Source organism: Lutra lutra, chromosome 13 (assembly GCF_902655055.1).
Source record: "Lutra lutra chromosome 13, mLutLut1.2, whole genome shotgun sequence".
Taxonomy (NCBI): Eukaryota; Metazoa; Chordata; class Mammalia; order Carnivora; family Mustelidae; genus Lutra; species Lutra lutra.
In genome coordinates, this window is record NC_062290.1 from 91,891,900 (window position 1) to 91,908,974 (window position 17,075).

Sequence of the window (17,075 nt, forward strand, 5' to 3'; positions counted from 1 at the left end):
ATTCCTGTGAAGGGACCTCTCTCCTTTGCAATAACCAGTAAGCTAGGGAGTGAAACTTTGAGACTGTTTCCCAAAACCGTTCACCCAGGGGCTTCGGTGTCTACTGCCGCTGCCTGTCCGCATCTACGGCCGCCCCGGTGGCAACAAACAGATGGCTTCCGAAGTCTGCCATTCCATTCTTCCACTTATTTGTTTATCTATCTATCTATTTATTTTTAAAGATTTTGTTTATTTGAGAGAGAGAGAATGAGAGCGAGCGAGCATGGGAGGTGGGGTGTTAGAGGGAGAAGCAGATTTCCCGCTGAGCAGGGAGCTGGATGCGGGGCTCCATCCCGGGACTCCGGGATCATGACCTGAGCCGAAGGCAGTCGCCCAACCCACTGAGCCACCCAGGTGCCCCTCCTTCTTCCATTTGCTAGCTGGCACTTTTTGGTAAAACATAGCTTGCCTTCCTCCCCCCTTTGCATGCAAAGAGCTTTCCTGGAGAACAATAACCCGGAGAAAGTCCCCACGGGAGCTCACCGAGACAGCCTTGTGCTGTGCTGCCCGGTGCCGGGGGCAGAAGCCGAGGAGGACACTGGCCACCGTCATCTAAGCCACCGGTGTGGGAGGACCACGCAGGGCAGGTCGGGATTGGACTGCCTTTGCTCCAACTACGCCCGAGCCGGCGGGGTTCCTCTGAACGGTGGCTAGGCTGCATTTATTCAGTGTTAACTGGGAGTTTAATGTACTAAGTGCATCAACCAGCCACGAAGTGTTTTCAGACAGCTCCCACTGCCCTGAGAGCGGAGGGCTGATGTTCCAGAGCTGGAGTCTTTGAGAACACAATTTAGAGAGTTCTCTGTCTTAAAGGGGAGCAGGCACTGCTTTCTACACTAACCACAGTTGATGTCTTTAGAAAACCTGACGGGTTCTTAAATCTGCTAAGCTCTTGTTAAGAAGTGATTTATTTTATTTAAGTGTTCTGCAGTGGGAGATGCGTGTAGACAATGGGCTGTCTAAGCTTTACAGACAGGCTTTGTGAAAAATTTAATGCTCATCGGTTTAGTAAATTCAACCAAGAAACACCGATGAAACTCTAAACTAGCATATGACGTTCGTGGGGCTCACTGAACACAAACAGGCTGAAGCAGTGGGGAAGGATGCCAGCAGCCTTCTCGGGACCGTTCGCGGCTCCATTTCCCACTTGGCTGATCTGGATCGGGGCGGTGGTGGGGGTGCTGGCCGAGACACCATCTTCCCATCTCCCACCACTTCTTGTCTCAGGGTGGGGACCCTCACTGACAGCCACCCTAGCTCAGCTATCACCCGGACACTTCTGAAAGTCCTCCTTCCTATTCTCAGCCCAGGGTGCCACAGAGAATGGGACAAAGGGATAACCTCCATGGTCCAGGAACACAGAGAATGGGACTCTACCATCCCGGTACAGCCATACCACCCGGGAAAGTCATCGCAGCTCCCTGACCATCAGTTTACCCGCCTATACGATGGCTGTAAGATTCCCCCTGTTAATCTCATGTCATGAGGTTGCTGCGAAGACCGAATGGGCCTGTTTGTGTGAAGGGCACTGAGAACTCCAAGTCCAAGGATTTCCTCCCACGACGAGGCGGGAATCGGCACGGTGGCAAACGGGCAGTGGTGGGATTCCCCTTGCACCTACCACACGACCTGGGCAGAGGACAGCAAAGACGCCAGGGTCTGCTCCATTGTGTGGACTGCCACCAGCCAGTGGCACCGATCGACAGGAAACGGACCTGCCTGGGACTCGGCAAAGGCTTCGGTGTTGTGCCTTCGTGGAACCTCAGACCCAGCCCGGCCGTGTTCCTTTGAGCTAATCAGGGCAAAAGAATCGCTAAAGTCAGTCCGGAGAGACACGCAGCAGCGAGAGACGCGCGGCAGCGAGAGACACGCGGCAGCGAGAGACACGCAGCAGCGAGGCCTTGAAGGGCCTGGGCTCGGCGACTGGCTGCCTGCACGAGACCAAGGAGTACAGATGGAAGGCAGCTTGCTCAGGTGCCAGCCTGTCAGTTGGATTAAAATGACTCATTTATTTACCCAAGAACCTCACAAAGTGCTTTTACTAACAGGGAGAGGGGGCCTGCCGGCTCTCTGAGCAAGGGACGCAGCAAATTCGCCTCTGCCGCCTTCCCGGCCTGCCAAAAGTCATTATTGCTGTGTGTGGAAAGCCATCAGCGGGGTACAGGCCCCCGTTGTCCGGGTGACAGATTGGGCTGCGTAATCAGAGGAGGAAGGAGAGAGTGCAGAAGCTGTCAGAGGCGAGAGATCTTGGCTGGAGCCGCCAAAAAACTGGCAACATGAGTTAGCGTAACTGAGTAAACAGCCAACCATCTCCAAATGATCTTGCCATTAACACGAATGAAATAAAGTAGAAAAGATCAACTTTACCTCAAAAGCACGCCCCAGAGAAAACCAAGAAAGTCTACATTTACTGTTGGTGGTGCAGTGACATTCCCGTGACTCTCATGGCCTCACCTCCCAGCCTCCTTTGTCTCCCAGCCTCCTGGCACAGTGGAAATTCCCCAGGAGGAAGGGAGATTAAGAACCACACAGACAGAACAGTGTGCTTCAAGACAAAAAAAAAATGGAGAAGGTGGAGGAAAGCAGCACAGGTGGCTCAGGTGTCTTCCGAAAGAAAGCACGTGCTGACGGACAGCCGAGATGGAGGCCCACGGAGAACCGGCCCGCAGAGCGAGGGGAGCTGGGAGTGCCCCTCCGGGCCGGGAGAAAGGTGACTGCGCTCCTTTCTTCCACGGACGACCAGGGAACGCATTGTGTGCGACAGAAAGCCCAGGGCTGGACTGCCAGCCGGACTCAGCACAGGAATATAATTTTCCAGTCACTCCGCGCTACTTCCCTTTATCGACTCATCCATACAACAATGGGGATGAAACCCACTGTCCCCTCCTTTGGCTCAGGGTGAGCTCTTCACCAGAAGCAGGAGGAAATATTCTGTAGGTAACCCAGTATCTCCCATCAGATTCCTTTGATTTCTTAATTCCATTTAGGAAAGTGGGCTCGGAACTTTCAAACGGCTCCTTCCTGCTAATCCCTACTCCCTTCTCAACACGGCTTCTTAGATCTACTTCTTAGATCTACTTCTCCGGAGAACGCAAGCTGACACTGGGAACGCGTCGGGAGCACCCTTTCACAGACTGGTCTGTCCTGCCCCCACTGCCCTCTCGCTTCTGCCTACGCTTCACACCTGCGAGGCCTCACACAGTCACCACAGGACACAAAGCCACGAACCAGGTCCTGAAAGGCCACATAAAATGAGAAAGATCCTTGCTTTAAGATTGTTCGTAATTAAGATGAAAGAAAACATGCACACACACACGTCCTTAACTGTTCCTAGTAACAGAAAAGTCGGCAGGGAGGAAAATGGATCGGGGGAGGGATTTTCAAGTCGAAACGAGCAACACTGGGAGTTTTTGAGCGGCTCCAGCACAGTTCCCAACTTCTCATACATAGAGAGCCAGTCTTCTGAGTTCGTTAAAACATCTTGGGATGAGGGGCGCCTGGTGGCTCAGTCATTAAGTGTCTGCCTTCGGCTCGGGTCATGATCCCAGGGTGCTAGGATAGAACCCCCCCATTTGGCTCCCTGCTCAGCGGGAAGCCTGCTTCTCCCTCTCCCACTCCCCCTGCTTGTGTTCCCTCTCTCGCTATGCCTAAGTCAAATAAATTTTTAAAAAAAATGTATATATATATATAAAGATCTTGGGATGATAAATCAAAATGGAAGAAGGTACGGTATAAGGAGGAGGGAAAACGCCCCTGCCACAACAGACAGCATGAGTCCGCTCTACCCAAAGAAGCCCGTTCTCCATCTGCCCCATCCTGCCGTGGCCCCCGCTCCTCATTAACACTACGGAGGCTCCTGGAGAGCATGCAGAGGGCCTGGCAAGCAACAGGCTGCTTAAAAGGACACAGAGTGACAGCATCTCTGCATCCTCGCCACAATCTACTGCAGTGGGTCTCCTGTGCCTAAAGCTCTCGGGCACCAGAAGCTTCAGGCTGAAGCAAATGAACATGGCAGAACCAGCAGGAATTCGGAGAGGGCGAAGGAAGAGCTCCTCTCACCAGAGACCACGTGCTTAGAGATGACCGGAAATGAGCCCTCCCACCCCTGGGTGTTCTCTGGTGATCTTCACTGCACAAGGAAGACGACGTGAAGCTGGCGGAAGGTCAGCACACTGGAAGGTTCCTCGGCAAGCGAGCGAGCACACACCAAGAACCTTTAGTGACATCAGATTGCGGACAAGTGAGAGTCGGCTTTCTGTGCAGCACCCGGGCCTGGCGGGGGGCAGAGGGGTGGGGGTGCTGTGCTCTGCTAAGTCAGGGGTGCTCCCTGGCTGGCTGACCTCTTTTTGCCTGCAGGTGTCAACCACACGAATCAAGGGAAGTCATCACAGGCTTCTGACCCCACTGAGAATTACCTTTAAAAAAGAATGACCTTCACTTCCATGTAAACCTACTAAAAAGACCAAAATCAAAACCAACCAAAACACTGAACTTCATATCCCTAGAGCCCACTTTGAGACCCAGAGCTGACCCATGTCTGTAAAAAACACCAGGAGATTTGAAAATTTTCCACCAGGGACAAACCCAACATCTTAAAGGTCAAAGATAAAACATTCTGTTCCTGTCTTAAACTCCCCCACAAAAGCTCCTACTGTTCCTGTTTCAATATGGACAACCTGTAACATTCAGCCCTCAGGTCCACCACGCGTATGAAAAAGGGGACTTACTCCCACGAGCAAGCATAACGGCGCCACTCTCAGTCTTCAGAAGAAGGCAGGCAGACGCTGGTGGTTTTCAACACTGTGTTTCTCAGGCCCCAATACTGACGCATTCGGCTCACAAACACTGGGTATATACGCGCACCTGCTCAGGGCCAGACACTGACATGGGACCGCAGACAAGACACAGTCTGTCCCTAGGGGCTCACGATCGTGGGGAGAGGACACTTAGACCAGGCGTGATGAGTACCGTAAGTGCGGATGCAGTGGGAATGCCTGACGGGGGAAAACGCGGGCTCCCGGAGCTCACGTTCTTCAAAAACTGAAATTGAAGTGGGGGTCTTGGGAGGGACTCGTCCAAGACAGGGTGGGCTTCCCAGGCAGAGGGAATGCACGTGCGCAGGCCCCAAGGCCAGGAAGAGGATGGATGCTGCATTCAGGGGGTGGGAAGAGGAGCCTGCCTGGCTGAGGGCAGGGAGCAAGGGAGGAAGTGGAGACCAAAGGAACAGTTAGGGGTCAGGACCCAGGAAGTCTGACTGGACACCGTAAGGACCGCTGGCGAATTTGTCAGGTAGATCCCGTGGACTCATCTTAGCGTCAGACTCGTCCTTTAGGGGGGCGGGGGGGTTCACACTGCATCTGATTTGCGGATGGGCTTTGCAAAGGGGGGGGTACTGGTCAGACTCGGCCTTCCTCAGGAGGCAGGCGTGCCAATAGTGACCATTCCCAGATCGGGACGACCGAGTCACAGAGCCACCGCTTGCCACACTCGTGTGAGAACTGGCACCCTGTGATAAAACGGGTGACCGGGTGGCCCCCTCCTACAGGAGAAGCAAAGCTGCACTCACTCGGAAACCCTGCCTTCAGGAAGGGAACAATGCCCGCTGCCTTGAAAACTGAAGGCAGAGTTCAAATGTAACTGCACGGGCGCCTGGGTGGCTCAGTGGGTTAAGCATCAGCCTTCGGGTCCTGGGATTGAGTCCCACGTCAGACTCCCTCCTCAGCGGGGAGCCTGCTTCTCCCTCTCCCTCTGCCTGCCACCCCCCCTGCATGTGCACGTTCTCTCTCTGTCAAATAAATAAATAAACCGCCCGGCACTCGCCCCCGGGGACAAGCCGGTTTCAGGGCAACCTTGGGACCGCACAGACAGGGACGTCTCAGACACCCAGCTGGGGGTTAAGTTGCATCATCTGAGATGGCACAAGGAGGGAAGATACTTTAATCTCAGGAGCTGGCGACAACCATGGTGAAGTGAGTCCCCAGAGGCGGGGACACTGAAGGTGTGAGTTTTCAGCCTCAAAAGAGCACGCTAGAGGTGCATCCAAGAGGCCAGCTCTGTGCCGGAGGCAGCGGCCATGCAAGCCGGCCATGACTGAGGCCGAATGACCTGGTCCCGAGAACCGCAGGGCAAACGACAGTGTGAGGCAGCAGCAGAGAGGGTCTGTGCAAGCACATCTATTTTCCTTCTCAAAAAGGCGAGCAGAGGCAGGAGAGGGGTTCTCTCGCGAAGAGACTTTCTCAGCTCTAATTACTCCCGAAAGCTGTAATTTACACATTTTTGGTGGATAGAAATCGCCAAGATTCACACATTTTCAGACCAACAGCTGCCACTATTAGTGAGCAAATCGGCAAGACTTGTGTGCGGCGGCACAGTCAGGTGACACGCCAGAAGTGCAAGGCGACCGGCCACACCCTGAGGGGCTGGCTGCGGGGCGACCTGGCGAGAGGAATGGCAGGGGGGCCCAGCCTCCCGGTCGAGTACAGAGGGGTACATACCGTACAAAGAAGGACGCCTGTCTTGGAATGCGAGAATTCTTGAAACACTGCTGTCCTTTCCTATAAAAACAAGGAAAAACACAGTCTTACAGCTCTGAGGTCAGACCCAGCACAGTATGCTTAGACCCCATAACTCCCCCGCTTCCTCCTGCTCGATCTGTTTTTAGGCCCTGAGAGGCTTTGCTGAGAAAGAGGAAGAAGTAGGCCGTTCCCATCCTCTCATCAGACCCTGTCCTTCCAGGACCGGACTTGTTGGACTCTGACAAGGTAGTGGAGCTTTGGGGGCCGCGCATCTCAGTAACACAGGGCCAGGGCTGGCGCAGCCTTCAGGAACGGCCAATCCTGGGAGCAGGCAAGGCCCAAGGCCACAAGTGACTGTACTCCCGGTTCCCAACTGAGAATCTGTTCTAAACACATTTTTCTATAGGTGGTCCATAAGCATCAAGAACCTTTCCTTTCCTGGGGCGCCTGGGTGGCTCAGTGGGTTAAGCCGCTGCCTTCGGCTCAGGTCATGATCTCAGGGTCCTGGGATCGAGCCCCGTGTCGGGCTCTCTGCTTGGCAGGGAGCCTGCTTCCTCCTCTCTCTCTGCCTGCCTCTCTGCCTGCTTGTGATCTCTGTCTGTCAAATAAATAAATAAATAAAATCTTAAAAAAAAAAACAAAAAAAAAAACCTTTCCTTTCCTACAGGGCAATGTTTAAAAAACTGAACTTTAAAGAAAATTGAAAAATTAAAAAAACCATATATTCTAACTGTAGAAAATTATATATTTCAAGTCAGAGGAAGAAAACCAAATCGTTCCCCCACTCAAAGCAAACAACCACTGACGGCAACCCCTTCTGGGCATGGGACCCAAGATGTGGCTTCTTCAAGAATGGCAGTGTGCTACTTCTCCTACTGACGTGCTCTCGTGCCAAGAGAACACGAATGCCCTGTGGTGCCACTACGTCTGCATTCGGCTCAGTCAGTGCTCCATGACTGGACCTGGGCTGTCTCCGACTGGTTACTGTTACGCCCAGGGCTGGGAGCAACACCTTCATAGATAATTTGTTGTACAGGTGTTTCATCAATCCCTTGGGGGTGGAACTCTAAAGGCGGTCTTGCTGCACCACAGGGCATGTCCACTCGAGAGGCCTGCCAGGGGCACGCCCCATGTGGCCCGAGCCACAGCACGGCGAACAGCTCAGACCTGGCCATGTCCGTCTATCAGCAACGGAAAAGGAATACAACCAAAGCACTAAACGTGGGTGGCTCGGGAGCAGGAATGGGGCTCCCTCACACCAGTCCTTCGCATGCATCTCCTGTGTCATCTGACTGGAGGCCCTGGGCACAGCGGGTAACGACATCAGCATGCACAGAGCACGAGCACGTCCTACACGGCGGCCTACGCTCCGCAGGCCTGAACGTCGCCTGATCCGCACAAAACCCCATGAGCGGAACTATTACCTTCCCCCTTTCCAGATGAAGGCATCGAGGCACAGAAAGATGAAGTCACCTCTTGTCCAAGGGACAAGTACACCGCAGAGGTTCAGACTGGCACATGGACCCAGGGGGCTGTTCTCCCGAATGGCACCCAGGCCTCGGGGAAGACAGCTGCATTTGCCCAGAGTGCCGTAGTCTTTAGAAGGATCATGTTTAATGGACCCATTGTAGAGTGAAAATTAGAAAAAAATCAGGAAAGCTCATAAAAGCCTGTGAGATGCCCTATGGACTAGACGTAATGTGTTCAGATTTGGGATAAGGAAAAAACTGCCAAACCCGGAGCGTTCCTCACACGATCAGGCAACAACTTCTTCCAATGGCAACTCCTAACACTTACAAATGAGGTCAGGACCACATCGACCCCAGCGGGAACACACTAAGGTCATGCGGAACAGCGGCCAGGCAGATGGAACTGGGACTGTGGGACGAGAATGCCAATAAAACGGTATCTAGAGGTCCTGCCTCCCATCTTCTACCCACTTCATGAGAAGGCCCTGGAGGCTAGACACTTAATAAACAGAACAACAATAAGGGGCAGGCTGACCATTTGGGAAAGAGTGAGAACAGTAGTAAGGGCACCTACACCCCCAGAGCACGCACGAACCAGGTCCTACACCACGCACGTGCTCTGCATTCACTCAGTGCGTCACCGCACTGACCCCATGAAGTAAGTACCAGTGTCTCCTCCCTTTGAGAGACAGGCTAACTGGGGCACAGGGAGGTGGCACGCTCTCCTGAGGCTGCACAGCCGGTAAAGGCAGAGGCAGGACCAGAGCATGCTGCCATGAGCGCCCTGCCGGACCACTGCTCTTCGAGTGTGAGGCAAACGGTCTGAGATAATTTCACTCAGAGCTTCCGCACGGCCCCTGCAAATTCCTAGATCCTCCCGGGCCCAGCGCCGGTTCCCTTGTCATCCTTACAACCACCCCGCAGAGGGTCTTGGAGGAGTTCAAGACGGAGAGGACGAGGAACAAACACTGTAAATGGCATGAAATTAGGAAATCAACAAATCCAACTGGATTGGGGGCCTTGAAACTGAAAACCAAGAGTGTATAAAATGCACAAAAGCTGGACTGTTCGGGAAACTCTACCCAATCTTGTGGTAAATAAGAAGCTGTGTCCTTGAGTGACCTTGAGCAAGCTCCCCTCTGAGGCTCCATATCCTTAATTATTAACACAACAAAAGTGAGCACAAGAAGGGGCCTGGACTCGACTTTAACGTCTCCTTCGGTTCTAGAGATGCTGTGTGTTTTCAGGCTGGTTCCAGTCAAGTCTCGCTCTGACTCCTGGTCGGCTCTCCCTGTCTGAGCGCTTGGTCACCTCCTTCTAGGACAAGAAGGAGCTTGTCCCCCTTCCACGCCAGCGTGCCCCCCTCAGTCTGCTCTCTGCCGACCACCTCAACGGAACGAGGGCCTCGCGGCCCAGAACCTAAAATCAGGGAGCCGCTCTCCTCTTCTTCCTGAGCGACATATCACTCCGAGCCGAGACAGAACGGAGACCCTGAAGCCCCTCTCCCGACCAAGGTGTTAAGAGTGAGAGCGCTGTATCTTGTTGACAATGACAGCAGTCGCGCTCAGCAGTACCATATGGGATCCACAATTTAGCTCCATTAATGCTCTTAATTTGAAGACATCAAGCCCTAATTACACACTGGGTACTAAAAAGGCAAAACCCTTCCCTGGTGCCAGCTACTTAGTGGTACTCTGTGGCCTTAACAGCTGGTTGAGGCAGACTCGGGCCAAGACAGGCCTGCGAGCTCTCTCAGGTGGAAGAGGGCAGCTCCCGGAGCATGAGCACACGGGAACAATGGACGCCCTTGCCCGGGCCCGCACAGCCGTGGGGTCTGCTTCCAGGGCCGGCGACTCGCCCACCAGAGGCGCGTCCCCGCCCGGCCCGGTGGGGTCCAAGAGGGAGGGCGGCCCCGATCCCCGAGGACACGCTCCCGCTCCTGGGCCTCAGGTCGGCTCCCGCCTCCGCTCCCGGGCCCCGCGCCGTGCTCACCTCCTGCTCCATGTTGCCGTGCAGCCGCAGGAATTTTAATCGTGTGGACGCAGACGGCGGCTGCCCGGACGCTGGGGCCCCGAAGCGGCTCGGCAGGGTCTGCAGGAAGAGATGGTAGTGGAACTCCACCAGCTCACAACTCGAGAAAAACACGATCATCTTCTGGTCTTTTTCAAACTACATCAGTACAAAGGGGGAAAGAACCACCACACGCTTTTAAGATCAGGCGACACTAACATGAGTATTTCTCTAAAATGCACAGTCCTGCCGGCCCCGATTTGGAAACGTGGCGAAGGACAGCTTTGAATTATTTCACAAAAATAACCCCGATACAACATGCTACGGAGCGGAGATGCGAGGAAGACAGCAGAGCTGTAACTTCCACTGGCTTTCCCGAATCGGAGACAGACACGCTGGAGGCTCGCTGCGCCCACCCAGGGCTCGCCGCACGGGCAGCAGTCACGAGGCCTCGCCCTCCCGCCCTGCACCCGCTCCTCCGCCACGGCCAGCAAAGGCGGTACAAGATCTCATAAACAGAAACACCGGCGCTCCCCCAAACCTCGAGCACAGACTCTGCCCACATCCAGCACATTTCTGCCGCCCGTGATGCTCCTGTTCCCGGGCCCGGAAGAGGATTCGGGCAGATTTTGCGTCGAGCGTGGCAGCTGGCTCTGACCTCTGGTTCTTTTTTTTTTTAAAGATTTTATTTATTTATTTGACAGAGAGATCACAAGTAGATGGAGAGGCAGGCAGAGAGAGAGAGAGGGAAGCAGGCTCCCTGCTGAGCAGAGAGCCCGACGCGGGACTCGATCCCAGGACCCTGAGATCATGACCTGAGCCGAAGGCAGCAGCCTAACCCACTGAGCCACCCAGGCGCCCCTGACCTCTGGTTCTTGACCACAACCCTGGAACCGCTGACTGGTAAGGTCTGCATCAGCAAACACGGGTGAGCTGGAAAATTCTTGTGAGTGTGTGTACGTGAGGGCCCCTCTGTTTGCTGCCATCAACACCTGACACGGGGAGACGGGACCTTCTTCCCTCGACTGAGCCAGGCCTCCTGTGCGGGCCTCGGGTGTGGGCCCACCTTGCACTTCTGCAGGATGAAGGCCGCCAGGGAGACGAGCCTCAGTTTGCTGGGAACCAATGCCACGTGCTGATGGAGACTTTCCGGAATCGCAAAAGCTGTCCGGCTCGCTGCCAGGCCTGGGAGGAGGGGAGGCCTCCTGAACTGCTCCGCCCTGTGGCTCAGACTGGGCACGGTGTTCATCCAGGACAGAAATCCTGACCGGATTGAGCAAGCTGATAGCAGCTAGCCGGGTCCAACCACCTTGGAGCAAAAGTGAGAGCAAAACCGGTGACAGGAACACACTGTGAGACTAATCTCGTACATACAACCCCCCACACCACATGGTCCAGACTGATGAAGAGGCTCCAGATCGGGAACACCAGGGCGCAGTGGCCTGCCCTGTGCTCGAGCTGGTGGGGGAGGCCCAATGACTCCACACCAGCATTTCTCAGCTCAGACCTGGAAAGACGACTGAAAGCGTCACTAATGGAGGTCTCTCCCTGCCCCCCACCCCCCTCAAAGGGTTCTATGGTTCTATCTACTGATAAAAGGGTGTCACAGGATTCTGTTATGGGTTTTATAGGTCTACAGGACTTCTCAGAAACTTTATTGTATTGACACACACCAGGGAATTTCCTTTCCTTTTTTTTTTTTTTTTTTTTTAAAGATTTTATTTATTTGATAGAGAGAGAGACAGAAGAGAAGGATCACAGCAGGGGAGCGGGAGAGGGAGAAGCAGGCCTCCTGCCGAAGAGGGAGCCCGATGAGGGGCTCGATCCCAGGACCCTGGGATCATGACCCAAGCCAAAGGCAGAGGCCTAACGACTGAGCCACCCAGGTGCCCCCACACGAGGAATATCTAAGAGCACGAGGAAACGCATGGCATTCCCCAAACTTCTGAGCACAGAATCATGGATTATCTCTCAAAATTAACGTGACTTAGGATACATTTTGAGAACTGGTATGTGCACACTGTCATAGGGCCAGTAAAACAAGTGAACCAGCCCTGAGAGCACACGAGCTGGGTTGTTTTGAGAGGGTAACTCTGCCAAGCCCCAGTGCCCCGTCTATGAAGAAGAGCTCGAGATGTCCAGCTCATGACAATGGAAAGACAGAAATGAACTTGAAGTCTCTGTTTAAGGGTCAGTGCTCTTTAAGAGGAAGGTAGGCTGGTAACACCCACAAAAACCCCTCATGATACCTCTGGACGGATGGGAGTCAGCCCGTTCTCTCCTTTCGCCCTGCCACGAGCTTGGGGAGCACTCTCCTAACCGACGTGGCTCTGGCCCTGCCCTGCCCCCCCTCCCACAGCACGGGGAGCACGGGAGGGCCGACAAGACTAGAGGGAGGGGCAGGACAGGAGTCTGAAAAGGCAGTGCCTTAGGGACACCTCCCTCCTCAGCCTGTCCCCAGCGTCGAGAACCACCGCAGACAAATGACGCCTGTTACATCTGCGTCTGCCCTCCTGGTTAAGAAAAAGGAGCACTCCTTTTCAACTCACCTTCCGTGAGTGTCGCCGACAGTAAGACGTTCTGTCGTTTCTGGCACTCAGCATTTACAGCATTGAGTATCACCGTGATATCCTTTTCAAAACCCAAATCCAGGATTCTGCGGTTTCAAGAGAGGGAATTTTACTCCACATGCGAAGTAAAGACTGCAGTAACCCAGCAGAAGCAGCTCTTTTCCCCACTTTTCATGCTCCTGGGTGAGGCTCACCTGTCTGCTTCATCCAAAATCAGCCACCGTATCCGACGAAAATGAATGTTCTTCGTGGATTTGATATGATCCACCAGCCGCCCAGGAGTCGAGATAAGGATATTTATTCCTTTGCGGAGTCTGTTTAAAATTATGTATCGTGAAAAAAGTAAATCACATGGGGCCAGCTGTATCAACAGAAAACACCGCAAACAGGCACGGGGGACAGGTTCATGTCTAGCACCAACGTGCACGGTGTGAAGCCATGACAAACATGATGGCGGCTGGATGCAGAGAGAGAGCTGAGTTTTCATTTTCCTCCAAAGTTTCTCTTGTATAGAATGTAATTATTAAGATCCAAAATTACATTAAATTCATAAAACCTTATATTTGAAAGGAATCTGTAGTACATAAATCAATGCCCTTTATCTGATCCGTGTATCCTTTCTTTCTAGAACAGTCCAGATCAATGATCATCTAAGCCTATTCTTGAAGGTTTCTGTGCCAGGGACCTAATGAGTTATCCCACACAAATGTGACCCAACGGCTAGAATGTTTACTTATACTGAATCTTTTTACTTATACTGGTAAGGTCTGCATCAGCAGACCTCCATACAACGGGGCCCAGCTTGTTCTGTAGACTAGGGAGAATAAATCTAAGTTCTTACTCCCAGACATCCTTTATCCCGTATTTCCATAGCAATAAAAGGTTCCAATTTTTAGCTGTTTATTTCCAGCCTCTTTTGAAGTTAAATATGGTTGTGTGCCTACATTCGAGCATGGGACAGAAGGACAAAGACCACAAGTATCTTTGGAGGGAGGACATAGGATTATCTTTGTTTCTGCCGGCAGGGAGCAAGATGTGATGGCTGGAGCTCTAGCAACCCTAAGACTATGGAGTACCCTTAAAAATGGAAGCTTGCTTAGCAGCACAAAGAGATAGAAGCGACTTAGATCCTGATCCCAGAGCACCATGCCGGCCTGGGAATGGGCTACAGCAGGCTTCTTAAATGTGAAAGAAAAAGAGAAACGGCCACATGTTGTGCCACTGTTTTTGTTTTGTTGTTATTTATGGCTGAATCAAACCTAACCAATACCTTTAGGTTTCAAGTTTAGTATTTACTCCTCGATTACAACTGCACACCACGTGACTGGGGGTTACTACCGCGCACTAAGATACGATACGATAAAGACGTTTCAAAAAGAATATAGACAAATTTACCTGTTGCAACATTTTCTCCTGACCCCCCATACCACTTCCAATACGGAAGTCCGAACCAGTGTTTTAGATATAAGAAGCAAAGTGTAGAGCGTTACGTAAGTTTATGACCTTGTTTTGTGGAGCCAAACAAGACCCTAAACTCCCAATTAAACAAAAGAGAATCGCAAGGGGGTAGACACGAAACAAGGGGGACTCAGGGGTGCCGGGGGGTGGACAGAACTTGAGAGGGTAGTGAGCACCGCTACCAACCACATCAGAAGGAAAACCCTTGTAGGTTCATCAGTATTTGTCAGGACAACACCGTCAAGAGGTGACCACTCCCTGCTGCCTCAACTGGTCCCTGCGCTTGGGGGACGAGGAAGCACAGTTTGAGTTAAGGCTCTCTCCAGGGTTAGAAGGACCAAATCCCAGTGACTAGGAAGGCAGAACAGACAGATCCAATCAGGAATGGGTAACAAACAAGGGTCCCCATCCATACCTGGCCTTTTCTGATTTCCTTCTCTCTCCTCCCATCAACACTCCAGGCACAATCCAGGTAAATGGCTGCGGAAAAATAGCAGACAAAAATCACTGCAAAGCCCTCCTTAAATATTTTATTTATTTATTTGATAGAGACAGAGAGAAAGAGAGAGCGAGCCAGAAAGCACAAAGTGGAGGGCAGCGAATGGTAGAGGGAGAGGGAGAGGGAGAAGGAGGCTCCCTATGGACAAGGGAACCTCAGGCGGGGCTCCATCCCAGAACCCTGGGATCACAACCTGAGCCGAAGGCAGACACACAACCAACTGAGCCACCCAGGCGCCCCATTAAAGCCCCCTTTACTGAAGATACAGAGACTGATTCCAAGTTCTTTTATGTTAGAGAAGCTGGGAGAGAAGACCTGGGCTTCTCATTGTAGGAGGTACGACTGTGCAGACACAATTCCTAGGCCTCGCCCCTGCCATGGATAGATACCAGCAGTACTCCCTTAAATTACGGCCCTTTAATTAGCTTCTAGGACAGCAAGAGAAATGGGAGCTTTCTAAATGATTTCAGTAGCTTCTCTGCCTTTCCCCATGGAGCCTGAGTTGAAAACACATTTCACTAAGTCTACTGCCTCTTCTTCCTTTCTGGGTACAATAAAACCCAAGCACAAACCTTCCTTATTCCCCACCCTAGACAAAAGAAAGGACAGCTCAATTCTGGATCAGTTTGGTAGGCTGGCAGGCTTTGGATCTGAAGCCCTCTCTCTTCTTTCTTAAGTCCTTTAGCTTTCCATGCAATCCCTTCGTGGTTGTCCCTGTGAGTCTCCACATGTGGCTTGCCAAGGACCACGGGGAGCAAACTACGGCATAGCAAGTGCCAGGAAACACTTGTCATCTCAGCTGGAAACTGGCAGTTAGTAAAGTCTAGATAAGTAAAATCCTACAAATTATACCTGGGCAGAGCAGAGAGACCCAGGGAATCCAGAAAACCTGAAAGAATTTCTTGATTTTTGAAAATAAAGACTGGCAGACTTGTCTTTTCTCAAAGAGGAAAACAAAGATAAAACTGAACTCATGGCTCACCTCACCTTAAGCAGTTTCTGGACAGTGTCAAAGCTTTGCAGAGCCAGCTGTAAAGAGTGAAAAGTTACAGATAATAAACGAGGTTGTTCCTCCTCCCATCCGCACCCCATCACCCCCAACTTTTAAAAACCTTTTGACAACGTAAAGTGATTCGGATTCCAACTCGGACCTTAAGATTTATGAAAAACAAAATCGGATACACAGCATCTACTCAGAACAGAACATCTTATTCTTATATTCCTTCTGGAACTTGTCAGTTTGGAGACTGTGGACAGAGATATTGCGTCCACTCCTTGGACATGTACAAAACTAGTGTCTTGTGCTCCCTCTGCTGGCTCAAATTCCCAGAGTGCCACACAGAGAAGCACAAGTGTACAGTGCACACGGATGGAGAAGCGGAACAGCATCACCCTGAATGTGCCTCCCTTTGGGAAGAGAGAACAGAACATGCGGGAGGGAATCACCTGGAACAGTGCTCAACGGGCCAGCCTCTGGGCACACTCCTTTAAAGGAGGTATGAGGTACCCTTCAAATATGCCAAACAGGGCACTGAGAGGTGGTCACTCCCTAAGTTTATTAAAGGAACAAGTCAAACAATCCTAGTGGAAACCAGAGGAGGTGAAAATTAATGAAGGTTATAACCACTAACAGCCATCAAGAAGCCTCAACATAATCCCTTTATCCAAGGGTATGTATACAGTTGCCACATGCTTGGTATTCATGGTGCATCCTAGGGAAGTAGCAAGTTTGCTGCTGTAAAAATGTAAATAGCTTCACGCCTGCTCCTTCACAGGACTGAGCCAAGACAGGGCATGCAGGCTGTAGGACAGGCTAAGTAGAACCCTCCGTCTTCACGATCTGTTCTCTGCAAGGAAGTAATCAGCATTTGATATAGAAAACAGATACCCTAATCTAAACTTGCCTCTCTAGGCAAATAAAATAGATCAGATGGAAGAGATTTCCACCAAGAAAGAAGAAAAACATCAAGAAGCTAAACTTTGAAGAACAAGTAAAATCTTTAGTACAGCAGCCTCTTAAAAATTAAAAAAAAGCCTAGCTCTAATTTTTAATTAAGTTATAAAACAAACCAAAAAAGTAGAAAATGTAATTATTTTAATTCCATTTAAAAGTATAGAAATTTATAGTGTCATTAGTTTTTAGACAATAGGGAAATGCTTTTCCATACTCAGCTTACGATTTTCAAAGAGTACTTGAATTTTTCTCCTTGATGGGAATCAAAGGATGGTCCCAGGCAAAGGTAAGGATGCAGCAGGGAGAAAAAATGGAAGAAACCCACTTCTAAATTCAAAAGGTTCTTACTTCCAAAAGGAAAGTACCTGCTCACAACCCCACTGAAGGTGAGGCAGCTTACCTCTCTGGTGAGACAGCTTACCTCTCGTGTCGGCACCAGCACCAGGGCGTAGGGGCCATCACTGCGCTATCAATACAGAATGAAAGAAATGCCATGAGTGGATGGAAGAAGGTCACAGGACTCCAGGTGGACAGAACTTGAGGGTGGTCCCTTGCACATGT

The 17,075-nt window shown here is 51.6% G+C and overlaps 1 protein-coding gene across 1 annotated transcript in view; it reads right to left on the reverse strand.

Moving 5' to 3' along the window:
- The window catches only part of DDX31 (DEAD-box helicase 31), a 46,900-nt gene that overhangs the window by 16,312 nt on the left and 13,513 nt on the right, over positions 1–17,075 (reverse strand). The window contains 9 exon segments of the mRNA XM_047700105.1: positions 6,534–6,593; positions 10,016–10,192; positions 11,100–11,195; positions 11,197–11,336; positions 12,580–12,689; positions 12,798–12,917; positions 14,477–14,541; positions 15,548–15,589; positions 16,936–16,980. Of these exon segments, the coding sequence (XP_047556061.1) occupies positions 6,534–6,593; positions 10,016–10,192; positions 11,100–11,195; positions 11,197–11,336; positions 12,580–12,689; positions 12,798–12,917; positions 14,477–14,541; positions 15,548–15,589; positions 16,936–16,980 (855 nt within the window).